This window comes from Capricornis sumatraensis, chromosome 21, assembly GCF_032405125.1.
Source record: "Capricornis sumatraensis isolate serow.1 chromosome 21, serow.2, whole genome shotgun sequence".
Classification (NCBI taxonomy): Eukaryota; Metazoa; Chordata; class Mammalia; order Artiodactyla; family Bovidae; genus Capricornis; species Capricornis sumatraensis.
In genome coordinates this window covers 44705199-44727128 of record NC_091089.1, presented here as the reverse complement: position 1 = coordinate 44727128, position 21930 = coordinate 44705199, and the positions used below count along the sequence as shown (strand labels likewise).

At 46.0% G+C, this 21930-nt stretch overlaps 1 protein-coding gene across 2 annotated transcripts in view; it reads right to left on the bottom strand.

Moving 5' to 3' along the window:
* Window positions 1–13119: 13119 nt before the first annotated feature.
* VAPA (VAMP associated protein A) overlaps window positions 13120–21930 on the bottom strand; it is a 37852-nt gene continuing 29041 nt past the window's right edge. For both annotated transcript variants that reach the window (XM_068993589.1, XM_068993590.1), the window contains 2 exons: window positions 18063–18236; window positions 13120–16255 (listed from right to left, as the gene is read on the bottom strand). In XM_068993589.1, coding sequence (XP_068849690.1) covers window positions 16097–16255; window positions 18063–18236 — 333 coding nt within the window. In that variant the 3' untranslated portion in view covers window positions 13120–16096. The remainder of the gene's footprint in view (window positions 16256–18062; window positions 18237–21930) is intronic.

Here is a 21930-nt window from a genome sequence, read left to right as displayed (position 1 = left end):
GTGGCCAGGATTCAGAGCTCTTACTGCTGCAGTCCAGGCTCAACCCAGGTCAGGGAACCGAGATCCACAGGCCACGAGGCATGGCCAAATATACGTGCATGTACATATGTATCTTATATATTCATATATATTTTCACATTGTTGGTCAGTCACTCAGCCGTATCTGACTCTCTGTAACCCCATGGACTACAGCATGCCAGCTTCCCTGTCCTTCACCGGCTCCCAGAGTTTGCTCAAACTTTTGTCCATTGAGTTGATGAAAAGAGCAAACAATTCAGTTTTCAAATGAGCAGAGGAATAGACATTTCCCCAAAGAAGGCACACAAAAATGGTCAACAGGCTTGTGAAATGAAAATCAAAACCACAATGAGATATCACCTCATACCTATCAGGAGACTACCACCAAAGAGACAGTAATAAATGCTGGCGAGGGTGTGGTGAAAAGGGAACCCTGATACAGCGGTGGTGGGAAAGTAAATTGATGCAGCCTCTGTGGAAAACAGTATGGAGTTTCCTCAAAAAATTAAAAACAGAACTACCATATGACCCTACAATTCCACTCCTGGGTTTGTATTCAAAGAAAATGAAAATACTAACTAGAAAGGGTACCTGCACTCCAACGTTCACAGCAGCATTACTGACAATAGCCAATACGTGGAAATAACCTCAGTGTCCATCAACCGATAACTGGACGTGTGAATACAAACACACACACACACAATGGACCACTACTCAGCCATAGAGAAGACAGAAACATTGCCATTTGCAGCAACACGGATGGACCAGGAGGGTCTTCTGTTGATTAAGTAAGTCAGACCCAGAAAGAAATGCTGTATGTGTTATGTTTCAACCACTGCCTACTTTCATAAATTAAGTTTTACTGGAACAGGGCATGCTTCCTCAACTACATATTATCTATGGTGGCTCTTTGCTACAACGGATGTGTTGAGAAGTTGTGACAGAGACCACGTGTCCTGTAATATCTGAAATATTTACTATCTGGGCCCTTTGCAGGAAAACTTTTCCCAAAACCTCTGGTCAAAAGAGGTTATCTTCTCTGTGGTAACAAACAACTCCAAAATCTCAGTGGATTCACACACTGGGTCTGGATAAACCCCAGGCATGCTGTTCCCCATGGAAAAACACAACGTCTCGATCCCATGACTCTGCCACCACAACACAAAGCTTCCTGGATCACCGAGTAAGGAAGAACACACAGGGTTCTTGCCTCCCCACCTGCACCACGACTCCACCCAGAGAGCTTCAGGGCGATCGACCAGGATGGCTGGAAGCAGGCAGAAACCAGGTATTGGTAGGAAGTATAATATCTACCAAACAGATTTTATTACATCTCAGTAATTTCTTTCCATTCATATTAAAAAGGTTTTATTTGATGGTTAAATTTTCAACATGTATTGATAGATTCTTGTGGGTTTTCTCCATAGGAAATGCAAAGTAATAAATTATGCTCATAAATTTTCTGTGGGGGACCCATTCATGTGTTGCTGCAATAAAGTCTATTTAGTGAAATTTTTATGACAGTTGACTTTTATATATTAATGTTTTATTTTTGCAGCTATATCCATGTGTGAGATTAGGCTGTTGCTTTCCCTTTTATGGCAACCCACTCCAGTGTTCTTGCCTGGAGAATCTCAGGGATGGGGGAGCCTGGTGGGCTGCCGTCTATAGGGTCACACAGAGTCGGACATGACTGAAGTGACTTAGCAATTATCATATTTTATGCTGGGAAAATCTCAATCTCAGTATTCATTAAAATCACAAGGAGCTTTTGCAAAAGCCAAGTGTCCATATGTTTTGGACAGTTAGGCACAATGAGGAGACAAGGCAGTATGTCCCAAACAAAAGAACAAGGAAAAAACTTCAGGAAAAGAACTAAACAAAACAGAGATAAGCAATCTTCCAGGTAAAGGGTCAAGAGTAAGGACTTCCCTGGTGGTTCAGAGGCTGGGACTCCATGCTCCCAATGTGGGGAGCCAGGCTTCAGTCCCCGGTCAGGTAACTAAATTCCACAAGCTGTGATTAAGATCCAATGCCGCCAAATAAATAAAAATAAATATTAAAAAGTAACAGTAATAAAATTACTCACTGAACTCAGAAGAATGGAGGAACACATTGAGAACTTCAACAAAGAGATAAAATATTAAAAAGAACTGAATCAGAGCTGAAGAATACTATAACTAAAAATTTAAAAATATATTAGAGGAAACCAGGAGCAAATTAGATGATACAGAAGAATAGACTGGGGATCTGGAAGACAGTCTGGTAGAAATCACTCCCATCAGAACCAGCAAAAAAGAAAAAACAGAAGATAGTTTAAGAGACATCAGGCTTACAAACACTGCCATATAAGGGTCCCAGAGGGATAAGAGAAAGATGAAGGGAAAGAAAGCCTAGTGGAAGAAATAATAGCTGAAAACATTCCTAACCTACTGAAGAAAAGAGACATGCAGGTCCAGGAAGCACAGAGAGTCCCAAACAACCTGAAACAAAATTCCTTTAAAGGAGCGATAAGTAGACTGATCTTACAGGACCAGTGGGAGCCAATGACAATGGAAGCATATTTTTAAAGGACTGAAAGAAAATAACTGCAAACCTAGATGGTATACCCAGCAGAAATTTCGTCCCAGGATATAGATGAAATGATGACATTTTCAGATAAATTATTTAAAAGACAGGCTGTAGCAAGGGCAGTCTAGGACACATCAGCGCTCAGGAACACCATTCAAACACAGCAGAAGCTATTGGGAAGTAGCAGACCCTGCCAGGGTCTGGTTTCCCAGTTCCTCTCTGCCTGGTTTTGGAAGTAGAATGGACACCTTTGGTCAATTGTGAGGGGTGGGAAGGCTGGCAGGAGAAAAGGTCTACGATCCTCAGTCTTTACTTCATGGTCCCAAGACGACCATTTTGGTCCCAAAGCCAACCAAATTCATGTTTCAATCTGGAAAACAGTATCAAGGAAAAAATGACATAAGCAAAAATAAGAAAATGAAATGTTCCAGCAGTCTCCCACTTACTTCTGACTGCTCATATCACGTGATCATCCCCCCAACAAGCAGTGTCAATGTTTTTACCTGGCAAATGCCACCCCAAACAATGGCAGAAGGAAGGGAGTGATGTGGAGAAAAGGCAGGTGGGCCTTCACAGCTAAATCAGTTTCACAGGAAATACACCATCCAAACTATGTCAAAACTCAATGGAATGCCTGCTTTGCAGTCAACATTTTCTTAAAGTCTCTGAAAGTCTGTGTGGCATCTTTTGGTTTGTTTGTTTCCTTTTTACAGATGCTTCCAGGCTGAGTTTGTGGAACATGGTTTGGACACCACAAAGATTGTTTTATTCTTTACGGTCAATCAAAAATGTCTTCTTAGAAGTCAAAGAACATCATTAGAAATGGTATGCAAAGGAATAAATCTAAAACTGTTCCCCAAAAGTTAAAATCAGATCTTTTTTAATTGATAAGTGTCCTGAGGCATCATTTCTTTCCGTTGAGGTAGGTCGAGGAAGTGTATTTATTCATCCTTAGGATAAACCATATACTGGTGATAATGAACTCCACCCACGCCTCACTCTCTGCACAGCCTAACGAGAAGCAGACGGTCCCAGTGGCCCCCGCCCTCTCCTTTCCCTTCAAGGCTGGCAGCTTCAGAAGGAGCTGCTTGTGGAGCAGGCCAATCCTTCCCTTCATCCTGGTGCACTGTGCCAGGCAGAGGGGAAGATGCCCCCTTCATCACAGGGGAGACACTGCCATTCACTTCCAGACTGGCCATGGGACCAGAGCTCCTCACCCAGAGGCATCGTCCCCTCTGCGCACTTGCCAGGTGGAGGGTTTGCACAGATGAGGTCAGGATCCAGGCTCCAAGGCCAGCTCCACCCCCGGGACAGTAAGTTCCTGACCATCAGCTTGTGACTGTGGAGGCACCCTCTTCAAAGACAATAGGTATACAACTCGGCAAGGAGCCAGCCACTCAGGAAGGTCCCCTTTCAGAAGGCCCTGGGTGACCCAGATAACTGACCCACTCTTCTCTGCCTGCACCCCAGTTCCTACCCTTATGCTTTCAATTTGCCAATAAAGAGTGATCCTACAAAACACAGAGCACCCCACCCGGGACCCTAATAAAGGCCGACCCCCAGGTCCTCACTCCTTCCCTCCCTCAACCTTGACCTCGGTGTGTGGTCCGGGTGTGCCGCATGTCCTCCAGGACTGGTAAGTCATAACTCCTCTTATTTCCAAAGTTTCCTGGTGCTTGTTGCTGAGGTGCGTTCTGCAGTCATAAGACCCACAAGGCCTGATCCAGCCACAGCCTTGGACCCTGGTCAGGGAGATGTCTGTAGGGGCTGCTGCAAGTGGGGTGATCGAGGTGAGCACCACAGGCATCTCTAGCCAGGAGCATCACTGTCATAGACCGAGACTGTCAGGAAACACTCTGCTCTGAAGATGTGTGTGCAAGCTAAGTCACTTTCAATTGTACCTGACTCCTTGCAAACCCATGGACCACAGCACAGGCTTCCCTGTCCTTCACCATCTCAGAGCTTATTCAAACTCATGTCTACTGAGTCAGTGATGCCATCCAACCATCTCATCCTCTGTCACCCCCTTCTCCTCCTACCTTCAATCTTTCCTAGAATCAGAGTCTTTTCCAATGAGTCGGTTCTTTCCATCAGGTGACAAAGCATTAGAGCTTCAGCACCAATCTTTCCAATGAATATTCAGGGTTGATTTCCTTTAGGATTGACTGGTTTGATCTTGTAGTCCAAGGGACTCTCAAGAGTCTCTCCAGCACCACAGTTCAAAAGCATCAGTTCTTAAGCACTCAGCCTCCTTTATGGTCCAGCTGTCACATTCTACATGACTACTGGAAAAACCATAGCTTTGACTATACAGACCTTTGTCAGCAAAGTGATGTCTCTGCTTAGATTTACTTTTTAAATTTCTGTTGTTTTCAAGCCCATGTTGAAGCTTTCCTCTTCCCTTGCCAAGGTTCAACCTGAAAGTCAGTACACAGGCCTCTTACACATTAGCCAGATGGGCAGGGTGTGCACATGGAACCCAGAATTCAACCACTTCAACTGTTAACTTAAAAAGCTGCTCATCAAGAATCAGATAGAAAAGCACATAATGCCTTATGCAATTATCAGATATTATAAAAAATTAAAGCTTACATTGAAAGTCAGTAATGAAATTAAAGGTATTATTCTATAGCATCTTTTCATTAAAGACATCACTAGCGTTTACCCACATTATTGCTATAATTATCCCAATTTTATAATGGAAAAAGAAACTTTACATCAGCTATCTGTTATCTTCTGAAGGAGAGGGGAGAAGTTTCATATCTTTCCTTAGAATCAAGACAAACACTTCCTTCATTTGGTAATGACACTTTGCATAATAAACATAAAAGTCTGATTTGTTTGAGATGATAAACCAGCTCACTGGGGTGGCCCGTCCCCCTCAAGACTTGAGACTGCACTGCCGCCTGGTGGCAGAATTAAGTTTGACAACAATTCATTTGTGAGCTTGCCAGCCTTTGGGAAAGACCAATATGCTGGTAAAGATTGAAGGCAAAAGGAGAAGAGGGTGACAGAGGATGAGACGGTTGGATGGCATCGCTGACTCAATGGACATCAATCTGAGCAAACTCTGGAAGATGATGAAGGACAGGGAAGCCTGGTGTGCTGCAGTCCATGGGGTCTCAAAGAGTCGGACATGGACACAATTTAGTGACTGAACACACACACACACCCACACACACACACACAAACACACACATAGCCTTTGGTTTACTATTTTTAAAAATGAAAAGGTGGTTATCATTTAACTTTAAAAAAAATGGAAGGGTCTGAGGGACACGAGGTTGAAGGTGCCTAATTTAACCAAATGTCCAAATCTTCTTAGAAAGCCGTTAGCCCCACCTATACCCTGGAACAAAGCCCAACTCCACTGACACCTGGAACTCAATGAGTATCCCCCCAGGTACCCCGTGGAGGTCACACTACACTTCCAATATCCCTGTTTGCTTTAAAACCCAGTCGAGCCTCTCGGCCAAAGCCGAATGGCAAGGCTCTGGAGGTTAGGAAACCTACTAGTTAGTGACCTAGTTTTAGAAAACCTTAAAGAAGCTACGAGCACAGGTGTTACTTGAAACCAATGAATTCTGGTGATTCTCATTTCAAACATGTCACAGCGGTTACAATATTGAGGCTGAGATTTTAAGGAGCATTTCCTAAGACCAAGTGGTTTAGCACAATAGCTAACGAGCTGTGGACAGGAAGAGGATGCGTTGCTGCCTCTCAGCCAAAGGGCTTTGGGGGTGCGCTCAGCAGGACCCCAAACTTTCCCCAGGATGACCCCGCTGCAGCCCAGTACAACCACACAGAACTAGACTTGTGTTGTTCAGTCGCTCAGTTGTGTCTGACTCTGCAACCCCAGGGGCTCCACGGACATCACGCTCCCCTGTCCTTCACTATCTCCTAGAGTTTCCTCAAACCCACGTCCAGAGTCGGTGATGCCATACAACCATCTCATCCTCTGTCCTCCCCTTCTCCTCCTGCCTTCGATCTTTCCAGGCATCAGGGTCTTTTCCAATGAGTTGGTTCTTCACATTAGGTGGCCAAAGTATTGGACTTCAGTAATGAATGTATATTTACATCAAATATTATACTAACTCTAACGTACTTGATACTTAGCTCAGCATTCAAGAAGCTGCTGATAAACTATCTCTGGGGAGAAGTATCAGACTTCTTTTCTACTATATGCATCTCTATAATTTCTAAGCTTCTAAAGCCAGTGTCACCTTCATATTCAGAAAAAAAATGGAAATAAAAAACCAAAATGCATCATGTGTAACACAGTAAGAACAACCCCCTTCTCTAAATGTTAAGGTGTTTTTACATTTTCTAACTCAAGGTCCTCACTTCCATTACACAGCTGTCAGAAACTTCTAAATACTTATTGTATCTTTCTGATACATGATCAAAGGACAGAGTACAAACGCCAATTTTAATATGCTTATTATGTACCCCAAACTATGCTGGGTTCTTTAAAGTACCCTTCAGTCCTTACCACACCCCCTGGATTGAATGGGAAATGTGACCAGCAGGCGTGTGGCTGCCAAGGGGGCCTTGTGGAGGTCGCACCATGTGCAAGGGCAGAGCTGAAACCTGAACCCAGGCTCATCTCTTCTCCAAAGCCAGGGTCAGTTAAAGGTGTTTGCATTCGACCAGGCACTGCATTCAGAAGATCTGGTTCACGACTTCAAAATGTCAAGCCAGTCCCCTCTCTGGGTATTGCACTTTAATTCTTGACCCAAATAATCAGACAATGGCCCACTTTCTGCCTTGTTTGTATGTGGACAACACCTGCTTCCATCTGCTGAGCGTATGCTTGGCACCAGGCTCTGCTTTCCCACCCCCTTCATGCTCAGTGAAGCAGGCGTGGGTAGGACGCCCTCTTACAAGCAGAAAAAATGGGGCACAGAGAAAAAACACCCCAGGTCATAACCAGGGATGTGACCAAACTCAGAACATAACCCACGCCATGTCAGCCCAGGTCCCAGGCTAGTAAACCCTTGACATGCTTCCTTCCCAAGCAGCTCATGCTTCATACTCGAAACTGTAACACTAAACACCATATATATAGCTAGTCATCTGAGTTAACTGGTTGAAAGGCCAGCCGTAAAGAGCCTGGGTTGCAAAATGCTTAAACTCTAAAACCATATCATGGCCACAAGCTTCTAGCCACTAATGCAGTGTGTAATAAGTGTGGAATATTGTCTTGACGCCAAGATTTTCAAAAGCAGAAAATTACTTAATACATCCAGTACTGAGAGACTGAGACCAAAGCGTGCTCTCATTTGTATTGAACTGAACATCATTCAGCCAATATGGGGGCCTCCCGGGTGACTCAGCGATCAAGAACCCACCTGCCAATGCAGGAGACCTGGGTTCAATCCCTGGGTCAGGAAGATCTGGAGGTGGAAACGGCAACCCACTGCAGTCTTCTTGCCTGGGAAATCCCGTGGACAACGGGCTACACCGCCTGGGGTCACAAAGAGTTGGACACGACTTAGTGACTAAACAACAAAAGCCAATTTTGCAGCTTCATCCACCTTCGTCTCCAAGATGGTGGGGCCCATGGAGACCCACGCCTAGGACCAGGACTCGGCTCAACACAGTAGCCTGGAAAGGCCAGTCCTCCCAGTTCTCCTCTGTTAAAAGGTGCTCCAGAGAGGAGTTATGGAAGCTCTGACCTACAACGGTTCCTCCTAGAAGTGGCTTCCATTATCCTCAGACTTTAAGGGTGTTTCAGCTGATGACACTTTGGACCGTCTGGGCCCAACCACCTGTTGACAAAGGTCAAGTGTCTTCAGGGATCTTTTGTCCCCTAAGAATACGATTCCCCTGGATCCCACCACCCAGAACTCAATCCCAACCTGGTGTCATCATACCTCAGCCCACACCCGCCAGTGCCCAGCTTAGGGGAGTGGCCGCCGCCAGTCCCACGAGATGAGGACCTGAGCTGGCTCACCAGGCCAGGTGAGTCCAGGACTCGTCCCACCAACCCAGAAGGCAGACAGAGCCTTCAAACAGAAGTGAATCACATGTGGGAACCAAGTCCACGCCTTGCGTTTCCCCAAAGTGAGAAGCCCCAGTGTTTACATTCCTCCATTTTCAAAACATGCAAGAAAAACCACCTCCATCCAACACACGTACAAACACACAGTCCACAGCACGTGCGTTAAGCAGACAGCAAGGCGGTGTGGCCACACGAGGGTCCCACCTGCAGACCTGCGTTCTCACCTCCCTCCCCATAGACTCAGTCCTTACAGCTCAGGTTCTGTGCGGCTGTGTATACACATCACACAGGCGGCTTGTAAGACAGTGTTTGCCCACCTTCCTATCTCCCTCCTACAATGAAACCATGAGAGACGCGGCTTTAGCAGAAGGGCCAGGACCTTCGGGGTCTTGCTGTGACAATTTCAGTGCCAGCCTTGGCAGCAAAACATCCCTGTGATGAGTGCAAGCTGGCAGGAAAGAGGAGGACGTAGTGTGTCAGGTCCTGGAACTCGTGCGAGACATGCCAAGGGAGATTCCCGGACGTGTGCACGCCTCCGAGAACTTCTAGGGGAGGGAGAACTCGACACAGCACGCTGAGTAAAGGATGGCATTTATGTCACAGATTGTAACAGGCAAATACACTACGTGCTAATGGTGACGTCCTAGAGGAGTGACATCTGGATGCAAGGATGGGGAGGATCCCTGGACTCCGCGGGCCAGCGGTCTGCCTGAGGGACGTGTCTTCAGGAGAGGGCACAGAGGGGGCGTCAGTCCTTCTCTGATGAGCTCCTTTGCTCTTTTCCTTTCTGTTGGAGTACAGTTGCTTTACCACTAACGTGCTAGTTTCTGCTGTAGATGATTTATTTTTAAAAGAAGCCAAAAAATCAAAGGAAATCATGGGAAAATGAAATGCCAAAGCTGAGGAAGAGTTCACAGTGAACACAACAAAGGCCCAGGGGAAAGGCGACCCCATCCTGCAGGCACGCCCATCCCAGCCCCGCGACCCTGGGGTGGGGACACAGGCACACGGACACTGGCCTCTGCTGCTGCTCACTCACTCAGGCGTGCCTGACTCTGACCCCGCGGACTGCAGCGTGCCAGGCTTCCGTCCTTGGCTACCTCCCAGTTTGCTCAAAGTCATGTCCATTGAGTCAGTGGTGCAATCTAACCAGGCCTCTCTCTGCAAGGTACTTTTTTAGAGTTAAGGGATCTAAGTATCGGATGGAAAGAAATGTTTATTTACATAGCTTGAAACCTACTTCTTGGAAACATTTGTACCTTTACCGCCTCAAACAGATACAGCAATGTTACATTGTTAAAAACTTGGAACAGCATGTCCCTCCTATGGTCTCTCCGTGCAAACACTACAAGGACACACACACAAATTTTGAGCACTTTATAAAGTTCACTGTCAAGAACCTAAGCACATATTCAGATGTACTTACCTCCCTAAAATTCCACCCACCACTTGTCTGACAAAGGTACACTTTATCCAATTAAAAATTAAGATTCTTAAGCCATTTCCTCATTGTAGAATGTAGGATCTTGGTAAGAAACTAATTTCTTAAAATGTGTAAGGAAATTCCCCAATTAACAAATTCCATGGGGGTGGTGGGGTGCTCAGGGTCTAAGAGCATTTTTCCCTTGAGAAGATGAGAATTCAATTTGATAAATTAAACGATCATTAAACTTTTACAAGAAATTCTTTTTATTTATTTCACAAAACTTAATTGATGGCAAAGTACAGAAGGGCATTCAAAGAAATACTTTGCAACAAAGCTTCCCTTTGCTTCTCAAAAGTTAAAGTTGGATTTTTCAAATCAAGTATTTCCCTAAATTTAAATCAAAGTAGCTTGCTACACACCCTTGTATATTTATCTACAAACTGCACATTTAAGGATACACAGGATTAAAACAGCACACGATGAAAAAGCAAGTTTGCCCCCAAAACTACATTAAATTCTTCGTGTAACTCCTGACAAACCTCTACTTTTTAAAACAAGGAATCCACTAAAATGAGGAATTCTTACCGCTAGAAATGTCCAGTAGACAAGTACCTGCAATTCTTCATAACTTTTTTTGTAACTCAGTTGTCCTTTCTTTCCCCTCCCAAATCTACATTTTTCCTCAAATTCCTTAAGCGTGTACATCACTTGATCTCTTTTGTTCTTTGTAGGATTATAAAGTGGAAGTGAACTCGCTCAGTTATGTCCAACTCTGCGACACCATGGTCTGTAGCCTATCAGGCTCCTCTGTCCATGGGGTTCTCTAGGCAAGAATACTGGAGTGGGTTGCCATTTCCTTCTCCAGGATTATATACAGCATCACAGTTTTAGACTATGAATGATCAAAATCCATACACTTGGTTTAATCATTAAATATTTAAGGACCCTGTAGATTAAAGGCTGAGGTCACACTCTGTTCCTCCAGCTATGAAGGTCACACATAAGCCAGTTTCTGAGTCCCACCGTCTCCTGTTTATGTGACATTGATAAACGTGTTTGGCTATGCTCATCCTGGCTTTAAGAGCTGAGATTGCTAGTGGCCAGCTATTTCTTTTCAATTCTACGGGAAATAAAGGCAACAAAAAAGGTCTTAGAAAATTCAGGACCACAAGGTTCCAAGGTTCCAGTCTGCCCTCTGCATGTGTGGGCTGCGCATCACGGATACAAAAGAGCTGACAGGACTCAGTCATTTCATACAACTGACTGTCGGACACCCCTGGGTCACGGTTTCCTGGGGGAATCTTGGAACCCATCCATCCTTGGGCACAAAGGGAGGGCTGCATTGTTTGTGCAGTCAGCCACAGGCACCACAGGACCACACGAGAGACAGCTCTGACTAGGACAGGACACGAGGCACCCCCTCCACGAGGTGGACCTCAGTGGGCCAGAGCCTGGGCTCTAGGACCACATCATCAGGACCCAAGGCCTGACCTGTTACCTAGAGCCCCTAAGCCTGAGCATCCTTCACTTCCCTAAGCCTGTCTGGCCCTCCCCAACAAAGGTGCTAAGAACAGTACCTGTATCCCGGGACGGGGCTGAGGACTACAAGCTGACCTAATAACACCTGGCACACTGTGATGAAGATCTTGAAAACCACTCCATGCTTTGAGAAACTTGACGGGTGAAACACGATTCTCAGGTGGGTATCACTTCGGGTGTCTGCTAGCAAAGCGCTTATTAAAGCTGCACTTCAAAACATTAGTCAAATCATTCATTTTTGGACAGACGATTTTGATCCTTTTGCAAGCTAAAAAAATTTACTGGTGTTCTAAACCAACCTAACTTCACAAAGACAGCTCATGCAGTAGCAATCCCTAAAGGTGATGCCTGAAACTTAATAAAGGTTAACATACTAAGAATTCTGAAAATGCAGGTTACCTATATTGTTAAGACTTCAGTCTTACTTAAAACCGGTTTTGTACCTTGCTTTGGCATTTTAAAGCCTCTAAAGCAGTTTTCTGGCTGCAGATTAAAATGACTGGAGCTTAAAAATAAAAGACCATGCCAGGTCTCCATTCTCCACCAATTAAGGGGTATCTCCGCAGGTACCAGTCAAGTGTCAGGACACTTTCTGAAGTGCATCACACCTGCTAATGCATGGGTCTGGTCACCCACCACTGAAAACTAACATAATGAATAGCTATCTTCATAGTTTCCTACACCTTTTCAAAGGTAGGTGTTATTAATACACACCAAACAACTGGAAAACAAGAAAATCAGTTTTAAAAGGAGAGCAATGTGGTAATAGGGAACATATGAATAATTAGAAAGGGAATTTACCTGGCCAGTCGACCTTTACACTGTAATTATAACGCTCAAAACCTTATAGTCAAGAATGTGATCATAAAGACACTTTAGGATCACAAAAAGCATTTTTTTAGTCACTTGGTTTTCAGTAAACCTGAGAAAGTAGATTAAGTTAAAAAAAAGATGAAAAGTTGTATGCAATTTATGGTTGTGCTTGATCAATACTACTGTAGGGAAATATTCGCAGAAACTGATATTGGATGGCAGAACTCAGCATTATTTTTTTAATATATTTTCCAAATTGCCTAAAATGCACCTCATGACTTCTACAATCAGAAATGCAGGAAAACCACTCTCCCTTCAAGGGCGATGTTCTCACTTATCTGCACCCACCCCACAGGCTGGGAGTTCCCAAGAGGCCACGGCTGCCCAGAGCTCTCCAGAAGCTCAGCTCCCTGGGAGGGACTGGAGTGCAGCTGTCCCCATCTCCTACCCAAAAGCCCTTGACCTCCAGGTCAAGGTCACTGAGAAGACCACCTGAGAGCAGACTCGAGTCCCAGTCAGTGACAGGCCATCACTCCCTGACGCAGCATGAGCACAGCATGGCCCTACTCCGTGGAGACCAAATCCCGTTGCTGTTTTTTAGAAAGGAATATGACACTTTACCACATTTTTGAACAGTTTATTTATTCACACAATAGTTTATCTTCCTTTGAAAGGTAGCATATGGAGATCACTTATTTACCTTGTTGTTTTTCCACATGGTAAAACCTTGATCGTCCCCTAATTCTCATAAAGGTCAATGTTTTAAAATTTATGCACATACCAGAATCACCGAAAGCAATGTGCAAAGCTCTGGGAAAACTAGTGCTTGAATGCTTTTAAAGTGGCAGATCACAATTCAGGGATAAACTCTGTAAGGAACTGTATTTTTTACCTTATGGGTAAAACTTGTTTTCAAAGTGGTATATTTTCGATGATTACAACCCAGAACTAAATCCCATGGCAGACAACATCCGTTTCAGGGAAACTTCTGAGCTAAGATAACAGAAAGAGAAATTAAGAATATTACTTTTCCCTGACGAGAATTTCCAACTTTGATACATACTGTTTTCCAAATATCATTTAAGGTGACACACGACACACTCAGAATGTAACTCTTAAATCTGTCTCTTGTAAATACAAGAATGGGCAAAATTACGTACGTTAGTTACAGAAAGAACGTAGGAAGGCGGTGCACTTAGCATCACGTAGGAACATTAAGGCCTTAGTTACGTGGCTGTGGCTTCGGTGATGTCAGCAGTGCGTTCCCCTCACGCTTACATTCCAAGTAAGCAGGCAGGCAAAGTAAAGATTTCTAAACATGTAAGGGTTAAAGACAGTTTAACCTCTATATTACCAATTAATACAGTGGGACCCTTCTCAAGTAACTGTCATAAAGCAACCAAATCACACTTCACACGGCAATGAGGCGCCTCCCATACAGTCAGAGCGCTTCCTGGAATGTAAAGCGGAGGAGCAGCCCACGTGGACTTTTCTGTTGCAGATGGTTCCCAGCGAAGACCAACCACTGCATCACGCAGTCTGTGCAATGCCTACCAGAAAATGCATTTACTTCTTACCAGTTGGGAGGGGGTAATCCTAGCCTAAACACTAAAGCCAGATATGTAGGTGAGACTATCCCATGGCGGCCTGTGGTTTCATCTTAGGCCAGGAAGTTTCACAGTTATTAAACAGCGTATTAATGTCCACTATTCCTGTCATGTCAAAGTTATCAGAAACAGACAGGAAGCTGGAGTCCGGAGAGCAGGCTTCCTGGTCTGGCCCCGCCTCCACCTCCCATGAGACACGAGGGAAGTTCTCAGCCCCCCAAAAGGCCTCGGAACCCTCAACCAGAAAACAAAGGGGCTGAACAAAATGAACCCTAACTACACAGGATTCCCATCAAATGGGATTCTGCTAAATTTAGCTTGAAAACTGACAGCTCTGAAACTGCCGGCCTGATGCTCATCACCAGTAACACTGATCACAGGGAGAGATTTAGGCCAGGGAGTGCCTGCTTCTGCACTGACGGGGTGGGATGGCAAGGCTGCTGCTGGCATGTGTTCCCAGGTTCCAAGTAGAAGGAGCGCCCACCCTGGGCCCCGGGCAGGCGGGTGGCTCCAGAGACATGCGTATGTTCTCGTAACTCGTGCACACAGGCAAGGGGTTTTCTAGAAGACACCATACAGCACATGGATCTGGCAAGCCCAAAACACATATGAAATGAAAATGCAACCAAATACTTCAGACTGTTTCTCTCCTTCATGAAATGCACACAGATGCGGGGCCAACATCCTTCACTGCACGCCAGGCCCCAAGTCCAACTTCCCTTTCAAGTATCAGTGCTTCTTTTACAAAACCAACACCTATTTTCAAAAATCAACATTTGCTTGGATTAGATTGTACTCAGTAGAAAAAGTGAATCTATTTTTTCTAGTTTCATGATTTTCTATGCCAACACATTAGTAACTAAGTGAGACTTAAGTGCAGGGAAGTACACCAGACCCTGCCACGCAGTTACACCAAAAACTCACTTCACGTGGTTGACAAAGAGACCTGCAAAGACGGTCATTTTTCACAAAGGAATTCCCCAGGCTTACTCGGTAATACCAAAATTCCATAATGGAAGTTACCTCACATGTCAAATTGGACCGGGGCTGGGGCAAGCTGCGGGGGGTACGTTTAAGTATTATTCTGAGATGCTACAAAATCACTAGGCTGGTCAAAAAGCAGTGATTAGAACCAAGGAAAATTAGTCTTTCTTGAGAAGATAGATACTCAAAGAACCTAAGAACAGGATAAATTAAACAGAATCACGCCACAAGGCAGACACGTAAACTGACTGACATTACAGCACTTTTTTTAAATTTTCATGGTATTTGCTTATTTTGTATTATCTTGAAGACAAGAGGATTATGACCTTCCAAAATACCAAAAATGTCCTGAAATCTTATCAATTCCTTTCCTTAAAGGAATGAGGCCTTTGAACCACAAACACCATGACACCTGCAGGGGTTTCCGTGAGGTAAGTCATGCATTTCATAACCCAGATCACCACACAGCGTGCTCCCTGACACCCGCCTCAGGACACGACAGACACGACAAGCTATCGAGCAAGAATCTGTTAACAGTTTTATTATTTTTGTGTTAAATACCATGGGACAGGATTGGAAGGATGAAAAACTCAGTCAACAACTGCCTCACAAGGGATAAGAAAAATTCTGCCATGATATTAGCAAAGGTGAAGGAGAAAATTTACACTGTACGAGGCACCATTTCCCCATAGAATACCTCTTGGCATTTCCTGAATGAGTGGGATTAGCAATCTAAATAAATCATATTTCAAGAGGTAACAGCAACAGATAAAATTTAAAGGGATTATTAAAATAACATTTACAAGACTCTGAACAATTCTTGAACTCTTATTAAAACCACAAAGAAAGAACAATTCTTTATTTATGAATTTCATAAAGGACTGAATGTGCAATGACGCCTGCTAGGGACGGTCTGGTGGCGGTGGCGCTGTCCGGAGCCCAGCACTCTGCTCTTACGCGTTTCTTTCTAACCGTGAGACCGTTACGGGCGAGGCCTACATGACGCTGTACACACAAAGCATGGCCACCGTGGGCCACATGGTCACCGTGGGCCACACTACCAGTGAGATGGCAGGTAAACGAATCTTTTCTGGTCAAGAGGAAAAAAAGAAATAGCACTCTGCATGCTCCACTCTACAAGATGAATTTCCCTAGAAAGAATCCAATGAAAATGGCTGCAATGACAACAAGAAGTGAAGGAAGAGGACTGGTGACGTTCTCTCTGAAGGACACAGCTGAGGTGGATCCAGGTTTATCCGAATGTGCTACCTTCCTGAGCCGTAAGCCTTCATCCTAGGAAAAAACACAGGCACAAAAAGAGGTTTCAAAAACAAATGTGCATCAGACCACAAGCTACAAATCCACAGGCAGACAACAGCGCCATATGCAGGTGACCTGGGGGGCCCACAGTGTCCTCACAATGGGCCCTTCAGCCACAGACGACCAGAAACAGGTCAGTGCTAGTCAGAGTCCAGCTTACAGACACGTGGCAAGCAAGCCCCACACAGGAAGAGCTGGGACCCTGTGGGACTGGGGGAGAGGGAGGGTGTGAGTAAAGGGCTGGCACCCGGCCTGGACCACGGAGGAGACACAGGACCCTGTTTTGTGAGACAGGCGGGACACAACAGAGGGGGAGAGCTGCTCGCAGGACCCCGCCCCCAAGGCTCTGCACCTGGACTGGAGACCACTTTTCTGTAAGGTGATCTCCACTTCCAGACCAGAGCAGCCGCTCCATCCTGACTGATGCCGTCTCACACAGTAGTTTCTGACAGTCAGTCTGGGACTTTAGGGGACAAGGTTCTCAGTAACATGACAGCAGTCACTCAAAGCAGGAGGCTGTTACGACACTTCACCAGCTGCAGAATGACCTGTGCGCCGAGGCAGCCGGCTCCACCTGGCCTGCCACCGTGACCAGAGCGGGGGCACCGCTTCACCTCCTCAGCACAGGCCGGTCTCACTTCTCGCACTGCACCGCCGGTGCGTTCACCAGTAACACCACATGCACTGGGCGCCACGCTGTCTGCCCGCGTGACCGGCTGCTCGGAGGGGCTCTTGTTCTGGTTAGTCCTATGTGGACACCACAATGACTCTCGGTCCCAGAGAGAACTTTAAAAGGCACTCCAGATGACTCTGCCTCCCTGGGTCTGGAGTGTGGCCCGGACATGGGGTAAGAGTTCACAGCACACTCGAACAGGCTGGATGAGGAAGCGGGGGTGGGGAGGTGAAGGGCAGTGGGGAGATCCTGCCCAGGAAGGCTGCCGCAATGCCAGCCTCGATGTGAGATGTTAAAGGGCCAGAGGTCAAGTCAGTGCACCAGCGGTCTTCAGTGTTCTTTTATCTTTTAAAAAGTAGGATGCTTCTTCAAACAGCATCTCTTAGAGAACATCAGTCAATTCCATCACCTGTCTCCCAGCCTGGTCAGCCTGGTAGTTCCTGGCATTCAGGCCTCAGCTCTCTGAACACCTGGGCTCAGCATCCAGAGAGCACACCGTCCACCAAACACAGAACTGAGGTCTTGGCAGGTAAAGGAAAAGGGCAAACAGCAGCCCCCTTACAATTGCATGGAGCTGTGTGTGGTTGTGAAACAGAGAGCATCTCTCCACCCTCCAGGTAGGTGCTTGGGGCAGGGGCCTTGGAGAGGGGCTTGGTAGAGGAAGAAACAGCCAGAAAAACCATCTCAGCACAGGTCAAGCCACCTCACAGGGGCCTTCAATGGGAGCTATGCACGAAATTTAAAATTTTCTAAGCCCATTAAAAAGGTACCAAACTTGATAAAATTAGCTTTAATAACGTATCTTTTACTGAATCTAATAGAATTCAATATTATTTCAATGTAACAATACAAAACAGGGATTTTTCTTGCACTATGTGACTCACAGCACATCTTAATTCTGACTAAGCACACATTGGTAGCCCGCCCTGGACAACGGGGGGCCCTCGCAGGGACTGCACTGCCGCTGCAGCCGACAATGCCAAGCCCGGGCGCGGAGGCTGCACCAGCGAGTGAGGAAGTGGCCAGGCCACGCCAGCCCCCAGCGCCCAGGCCAAGGGTGAGAGGGGCGCCGAGGCCGCTGCAGAGTGGGGCCGGGCGGGCACTCACCCTCAGGAGCCGGTTCTCTTCAGACAGCTTCATCATCTCCCCCTGCAGCCGCTTGCACTCCTCCATGAGCTTCCTCGTCTCGGTGTCACTGAGGGAGACACTGTGCGGCTTTGGCGCTGGCCCGTCCTGCTTCGCAGCGTTCAGCGGAACGGCTTTGCTGGGTTCCATGTCGTTCTGCATCACAAAGATAGCAGGCGGGGAGTTCGTCAACTGACAACTCTCCTTAATAGTTTTAAACAAAACTTAAAACTCCACATCCCTGTCCAAGAAATTATTTACACAGAAAGTTCTGACAGGTTTCAATTTCATTATTAAAGTTTTTAAAATGTCCAACATCTGGTCCCTGGTGACCAGCTCTACAGGACAACAGTGAGCATGAGTGGTCACCAAGGTCCGAACACGTGGTTCCCTGCTCTGCGTCCACCTCCCACCCCAGAGCAGTGAGCATGCAGCTCACATCATCCTCCAAGATTCTTCCCTACAACACCTCAAAGTCTGGGAGAGCAAGAGTCACTCGTCTGTGCGTTCACCCCTAAACCCAGCACCCCAGCCAGTGGTCACTCAACAAGGACACTGAGGGATGCCTGCCCGGATCCACACACAAAGTTCACGGTCAGTGCTGATTCTGCAGCCCAAGCAAGGTGCCGGAGGGCAGGGGGACACGGTCGAAACCACTCAAATGAAATCAGACCACCTAAGAGAAATGCATGAGAGAGAACCCAAGTTCTGTTCACAGAAAAAGTCACTGGAGGACCTGGAGCCTGAAGGGGAGATAATGAGCACAAACACATGTCATGGGGAAAAAGCAGACAGCGAGAGTCCGCCTGACAACTGCGCTCAAACGTGAGTGACCCCCCCCCCCCCGTTTATGAAGTAACACTCCCTGCTGTCAGTCATGAAATTCAGTACAGAGCCAACGTGGTGCTCTGGCACTTTAAATTACAAGCCCCATGTCTTAAGTCCGGCCAGCATTGACCCATGTGACCCAGCGGGCCCCCAGGTGCCCTGAGCCTCAACTGGACACCTGTCCACCCGAACCTCCTCTCCACCTTCAAGCACCCCAACAGGACTAGCACAGCCAGTCTTGTCTTCAATTAAAATTTTACTTGCTAAAAATTTAACTTTTCAGATAGCAAGGTATAAACTGCTTCAGATATAAAATTCTACCAAAAACATTTTCAAAATCAACTTTATGGCAGGTTCCACAGTACTCATCAGAGGATTTAATTACACTCAACACCTGCCACAGCATCCCAGTTCTGGAATTCACACTGAGTGCAAATGGGGACAAGACGTACTTCCTATGAAGGGGTTGTGCTCTGATTGCTATGTCTAGATCCATGTAACAATGAACACCACTGATTATACTGAGGTCCCAGTCAACACGCAGATCCCCATCTCTCTCCGAAGCATCCCCGCCGGGCCGGGTACAAGAAGCTTGCTTCATGATCCTCTCTGCTTCCGTGCGAGCCTCCTTCTCCCCTCTCTTCCTTCCCAGCCAAGCCCCTCAGGTCTGCTAAAAATCCTGTTTCAGATGCTGGTACCCTCCACCAATAGCTTCTCTCTTCCTTTCCTTCACAGTCACTAGAGTTCACTTCAGCATGGCTTCCCAAGTGACTTCTCACTTTCCACCTAGAAGCAGCCCAGCGTCTGGGAACCAGGATGGCACACGGCCTTCTTTCCTTCATGAAGACAAACAGTCCACAATACCACAACTCGGCACACTCCCGGTTTGGGGAAAGAGTATCACCCTCGTGCCAGAAAACTGACTAAGAAATTAAGAGGAGATACAAAAGGTCAACCAAGCAAAGACAAAACTAGCACGAGGACTCATCAAATTCTTCCCAAATGGCTTTTTATTTTTGGACAAATTTTTGAAATTCCAGAAAATTGAGAATATGAGAGAGGAAATTACCTCCCATTCTCTCATTAATTCAACATAACTATTGTTCCCATATTATCTTCCAATATTCTTTCATATGCATGTTTTATAAACTCGGCATACATGTAACTTTTAAATCTTTCTTTATTCATTTATATGTACATCTGTTAAGTGTCATTCTAAACGACATGATGTCACTAAATACTATTCTGTGCCTTACCTAAGTTACTTAAACATTTCAGTCTTATTAACATCTGATGGGAAGCTCCCACTCTGGGATTTTAAATACCACATCAACTAACAGCATCTCACAGTGACAGAATGAGATCTTTTAATTGAAAATTTTCCTTAATGTAGTTATATTGCCTTTATAAGGAAAAGGAAAAGAAATGTCATGACCAATCTGTGGTGCATACACGTTAAGACTAGGATGCACAGGATAATAGTGAACCCTAACACTTGTCAGAAGTGAGCCCAACAGGTCATGAGATACTCACACTAAGTGAGTGCATACACACCCTGTGCTCACAAGCATTCAGGTCCCTGCAAACCAGTTGGCACACACAGCAAGGGCAAGGAAATCCAATTTACTGATCAACTACTTTATAGTGGAAGCATACAGAACCTAACTCAGGGTGGCTAAAGAAGGGTTGAGTAGGGGCATCACTGGTGCGGGACAAGCTGGAGACCCCAAGGCTGCTGGGACCTAACTACAGGCTCCACTGCATGGTCTCTCCTCCAAAGTCGCTTCAGACGCTCCCCAAAGAGGAGACAGGTTCTTCTAAGAGCCATGGACACCAACTGGAGGCATTCAACAAGCTGTGACACCGAGCAGTCAAGGAGCAGTGACGCTTCGCACATCTAACACGGCAACTCGGAAGAGACTTGGCAGTCAAGGCCACGCTACCCTGCTCCACATGATTCAGCCTATCAGCAGCAAGCCCCTCCACCTAGGAGATGAGTTTACTGCTGTACTTTTTAGAAAGCCTCCTTTAGAATTTCAGTTCCAATACTCTGAATTATTCCCTTTAGGGATAATTAGAAAAAGCAAGGGCTTAGGGGCTGCCAGAAAAGGAAAGGTGAGATAAAAGGCAAATTTGGTTTCTGCACTGAAGCCCTGGGATGGACAGAGGAGGGAAAGAACACACACCGGGGCAACACTCGTGGCTCTTGGGGGAGTGAGGGGTCCAGGGCATGTGCAGAGGGTAAAGGGCAAAGCCCAGAGAACCGCAGGAGGCTCAAATAAGACCTCAGCTGAGAGGAGGCGGTATCTGAATATAAAGTGACCAAAGTATCAATACATCTGCAGTCTAAACTAAAATCACAAAACTGGTAGAAGTATCAGGGCTTTAGAGAAAGGAGTAGGTTTTTGAAGCCTTAGTGTCCATGTTCTCTGAAAGCTAGAGCTCCCCAGGAACAGGAGGTGTGAAAGAGAGGCAGCCTACAGCATCCAGGACACCCCCAGGAGGTCAAGGTCATTGACAGTGACTCAATGGATGTTAGGTGCACACAAGCATACACACAGGCACACACACAGAGACACTAATAAACTCAAATGTGACCTCAGATCTGTAGGGCTCCTGCTACCATTCTCCCCAGGGGGCACAGACAGTTAAAGACAGTGACTGTCAGCTGCATGGGACAGAAGATGTAAGGCAGAAATCTCATTGATCTTTCTTATGTATAAACATAAACACCTGCCTGGAGAGTGACATCCACCAGCTCCTCCCCCTTGACTGACACCTGCTGCCCCCGTCAGATTTTTCCCAGAAGATGCTCCCCAAACCTCTCAGTGACAGTGAAAAAGCCGCCCATTTCATAATAATGCTCCCATTTACACTGTTCTGCTCACGACTGGGATGTTATTGAGTGCTGTGTTTGCTGTTTAAACCGAAGAATTTGTATGCATGGTTTTTAAGTGACTGTGGTTCTGCTGTCATTTTAAACAGCTGAAATTTTCAGTTCTAGTTACTGCACATAAAACAC